This window comes from Ciconia boyciana, chromosome 28, assembly GCF_034638445.1.
Source record: "Ciconia boyciana chromosome 28, ASM3463844v1, whole genome shotgun sequence".
Taxonomy (NCBI): Eukaryota; Metazoa; Chordata; class Aves; order Ciconiiformes; family Ciconiidae; genus Ciconia; species Ciconia boyciana.
Genome location: NC_132961.1, coordinates 478,030 through 481,452, shown reverse-complemented (window position 1 = coordinate 481,452; position 3,423 = coordinate 478,030). Strand labels below are relative to the sequence as shown.

Sequence of the window (3,423 nt, the reverse complement as noted above, 5' to 3'; positions counted from 1 at the left end):
CCCACCCAGAACAGCTTCTACCATGAAGACTGTGGTGTCCAGGACTTGAGCTGCCGCCTCCGCAGCCAGAGGTTCAGAGAGGAGAGGTGCATCTCTCCTGACATGTGCCCCTTTCCTTCCTGTACAACTGAGGCCTTAAAGTGACTGCCCAGCAATGCTGGTGTCTGTGGGTGGCATGCACAGCTGGTTAAGGTAACATCTCTCTGGGATGTTTCTCTGTCTCTTTGCCTTCTTCAGCATGAGCAGAATGGTATTTGCCCATGTTTCTACATCTGCCTATGCTGCTGTTCCTGCTATCGTTTGCAGGTTCTCTGCGGATGGGGGTTTCAACTGCAGTTCAGACACTGACCTGGAGCGTCCTGCCACAGATGTGTCTACATGGGAATGAGGTGTACCTGCCCCACTCTGACTTCTGGGACCCCAGGAATTCAGTGCGTGGGGGTTGAGGTATGTCCTTTCAGAAGACCCCCACCTTCTACTGTCTTCCTGTCTTCTAACCTGTGCTTATCAGGGCAGTGCAGTTGATGGGGTTTGGGAAAGAAGCAGACTCTCTCTGAAAGCCGTAACACTTCAGGAAACTTGATTGTCCCCCTGCAGGGTCACGTCAAGCTGTTCTCCATAAAGGCACAGCTCTCCCACAGTATTTTTGTGATACCTAAGAGCCCCACAGTGAAGCCATGGTGATACTGAGGCCATAAAAGTGCTGCTGGGCTTTTTCCAGCATGGGTATGTGAGCAGATGAAATGAGCCTTGCATGTCCTTGGCAAGAAAGGTAGTGTTGACATCTCACTCTGGTGTGGACATAACATCCCAGAGTGGGTGGTCTAGTCACCTGCCTGAGGAACCACAACCTCTGTGTCACTCTCTGCCTCTTTGGGCTGAGAATGAACGAGAGGAGTTTGGAGACTTTGCACTTTGCATCATGAACCACCCAGCTCTGTCCAGTTCCTTTCTCAGAGTAACTGCTGAGTGTGATCATCCTGCAGCTGCGAGAGGCAGGATGGGGCAGCTAGGAACAAGATTGCTGGAGAGACCAGCTCTTCTGCCTCTGCAGTAAGGCACAGGGAACCCTTTTGCCTCTCAGGGCTCACTAGTGTTCATGCTGAGAGCAATCAAAAAGTTGAGGATTTCTACCCCTTCAAAGAATGTGCTCCTGATCTGACAAAGGTATCTAAAAATGAAAAAAGTATATTGCTAAGCCCCTATGCTATGGCCCATCTGCTGGAGCATGGAGAAGGAAGATGCTGAGCAGCCTTCCTCCTTGATGGGTGCCTCTCAGGTGAGCAAGGATGTGAATGTATTGATAGTCCCCACCCACCCCTCTCTCGTGACCATGTCTGTAGATGGACAGCAGAGGGTAAATTGATGGGAGGACAGAGTCTAATGGGAGGACAGGATCTATCTCAGTGGTGACTGATTCAGACCCAGGCCCCTCTGCTCAGAAGGGTAAAAACAGAAAAGAGAAATCCCTTCCAGGGCACTTTTCCAGAGGCAGGTGGCCCGAGTGCTGATGTGCTCTTTTCCTCCAGGTCATGGCGACTATTCCCACAGGGTCACTGCATCAAGGCTCGTGCACTCGGCCCAGAGTTTCCACCCTCAGTGACCACCTCAATATAACTGGGTTTTTTGCTGCTTCTGTGTACCAGCTGTGTAGAGCAGGTCTGACTCCTGAGGAGCCCATCGCATGAGGCCCCTGCTCCTCTTGGTGCACTCAGCCAGACCAAATCAGAACTGAAGGGAGGAAGCTGCATGAAGGTCCTCTTGAGAAGAAGAAAGGTGGTGTGGGCAGTTTCAATGACAAACAGAACAGGTTTTCCTCAGACAAGGCTGCCATAACTTGTCCATATCTTTTTCTCCTTGGACAGCACCCAAGTCCCAGAGGGACCAAATGTCCAACAGCAGCTCCATCACTGAGTTCCTCCTCCTGGCATTTGCGGACACGCGGGAGCTGCAGCTCTTGCACTTCTGGCTCTTCCTGGGCATCTACCTGGCTGCCCTGCTGGGCAACATCCTCATCATCACAGCTGTAGCCTGCGAGCATTGCCTCCACACACCCATGTACTTCTTCCTCCTCAATCTCTCTGTTCTTGATATTGCTTCTATCTCCACCACTCTTCCCAAATCCATGGCCAATTCCCTCTGGGACAGCAAGGCAATCTCCTATGCAGGATGTGCTTCTCAGGTCTTCTTTCTCTTCTTCTTCTTTGGTGCAGAGTATTCCCTTCTCATTGTCATGGCCTATGACCGCTATGTTGCCATCTGCACACCCTTGCACTATGAGACCCTCATGGGCAGCAGAGCTTGTGCCAACATGGCAGCAGCCACCTGGGGCAGTGGTTTTCTCCATGGTCTGCTGCACACTGCCAGTACATTTTCACTACCACTCTGCCAAGGCAATTCTGTGGACCAGTTCTTCTGTGAAATCCCTCAGATTCTCAAGCTCTCCTGCTCTGATGCCTACCTCAGGGAAATTGGGCTTCTTGTGTTTAGTCTTGCTTTAGCTTCGGGGTGTTTTGTTTTCATTGTGCTGTCCTACGTGCAGATCTTCAGGGCTGTGCTGAGGATCCCCTCCGAGCAGGGACGGCACAAAGCCTTTTCCACGTGCCTCCCTCACCTGGCCGTGGTCTCCCTGTTTATTAGCAGTTGTATGGTTGCCTACCTGAAGCCCCCCTCCATCTCTTCCCCATCCCTGGACCTGGTGGTGGCAGTTCTGTACTCGGTAGTGCCTCCAGCAGTGAATCCCCTCATCTACAGCATGAGGAACCAGGAGCTCAAGGATGGCTTGAGGAAACTGATTCAATGGGTTCACCTTCAGCAGCAGTAAGTTGCCCATCTCTCTTCACAGGTTATTGCTAGTTTTTCCCAGGGCAGGCTTGTGCTTTATTTGCTTTTGCATCTGTGATGATCATGCTCATACAGAAATGTTTGAATTCATTCCATATCTCCACAGACATGATCCTGCTGTGCCTGCTAACCTAGAGGCCTTTGGTAAATGTGTCATCACAGTGTCAGACCTGTCTTCCCGAGGAGCATCTCTGCAATAAAAGGGTGTCTCCCTATTGCAATGCCTGAAGATTGGGCTCTTATTCCTGCTGAAGTCAGGAATAAGTTCCAGGAACTGCATTCTCCGTGGGCTGCTGCAGTGCTTGCTTCTCCATGGGCTCACGGGAAGGGTCACAGGAAGATGTGTTGGGGAATGAGGGCTGGACTCAGCTCTCACTTGTGGGTGCCCAGTGCCACTAGAGATGGTGAACGGGCTCTGAATTGCCTGCCCAGGGCTGTTCCACATGCAGCAGAACTGAATGATAGCTGCCCAGCTTTCTGGAAGGGAACCTGGAGCCCCTAGGAGAGCAGAGGGCATTTACAGGAACACCATATTCCTGAGGTGAGCCTGACAGAACAAGGCACTATCCAAGGTGATGT

General features: G+C 51.5%; 1 protein-coding gene across 1 annotated transcript; it reads left to right on the top strand.

Moving 5' to 3' along the window:
* The first annotated feature begins 1,861 nt into the window (after window positions 1–1,861).
* On the top strand, window positions 1,862–2,824 carry LOC140644720 (olfactory receptor 14C36-like). Its single transcript, XM_072847783.1, has one exon. It carries the CDS (start codon window positions 1,889–1,891, stop codon window positions 2,822–2,824), a length of 936 nt encoding a protein of 311 aa, XP_072703884.1. The 5' UTR covers window positions 1,862–1,888.
* Window positions 2,825–3,423: the final 599 nt, after the last annotated feature.

Coding starts and splice junctions, on each gene's coding strand:
- LOC140644720 (XM_072847783.1), top strand. CDS start 1,889: ATGTCCAACAGCAGCTCCATCACTGAGTTCCTCCTCCTGGCATTTGCG.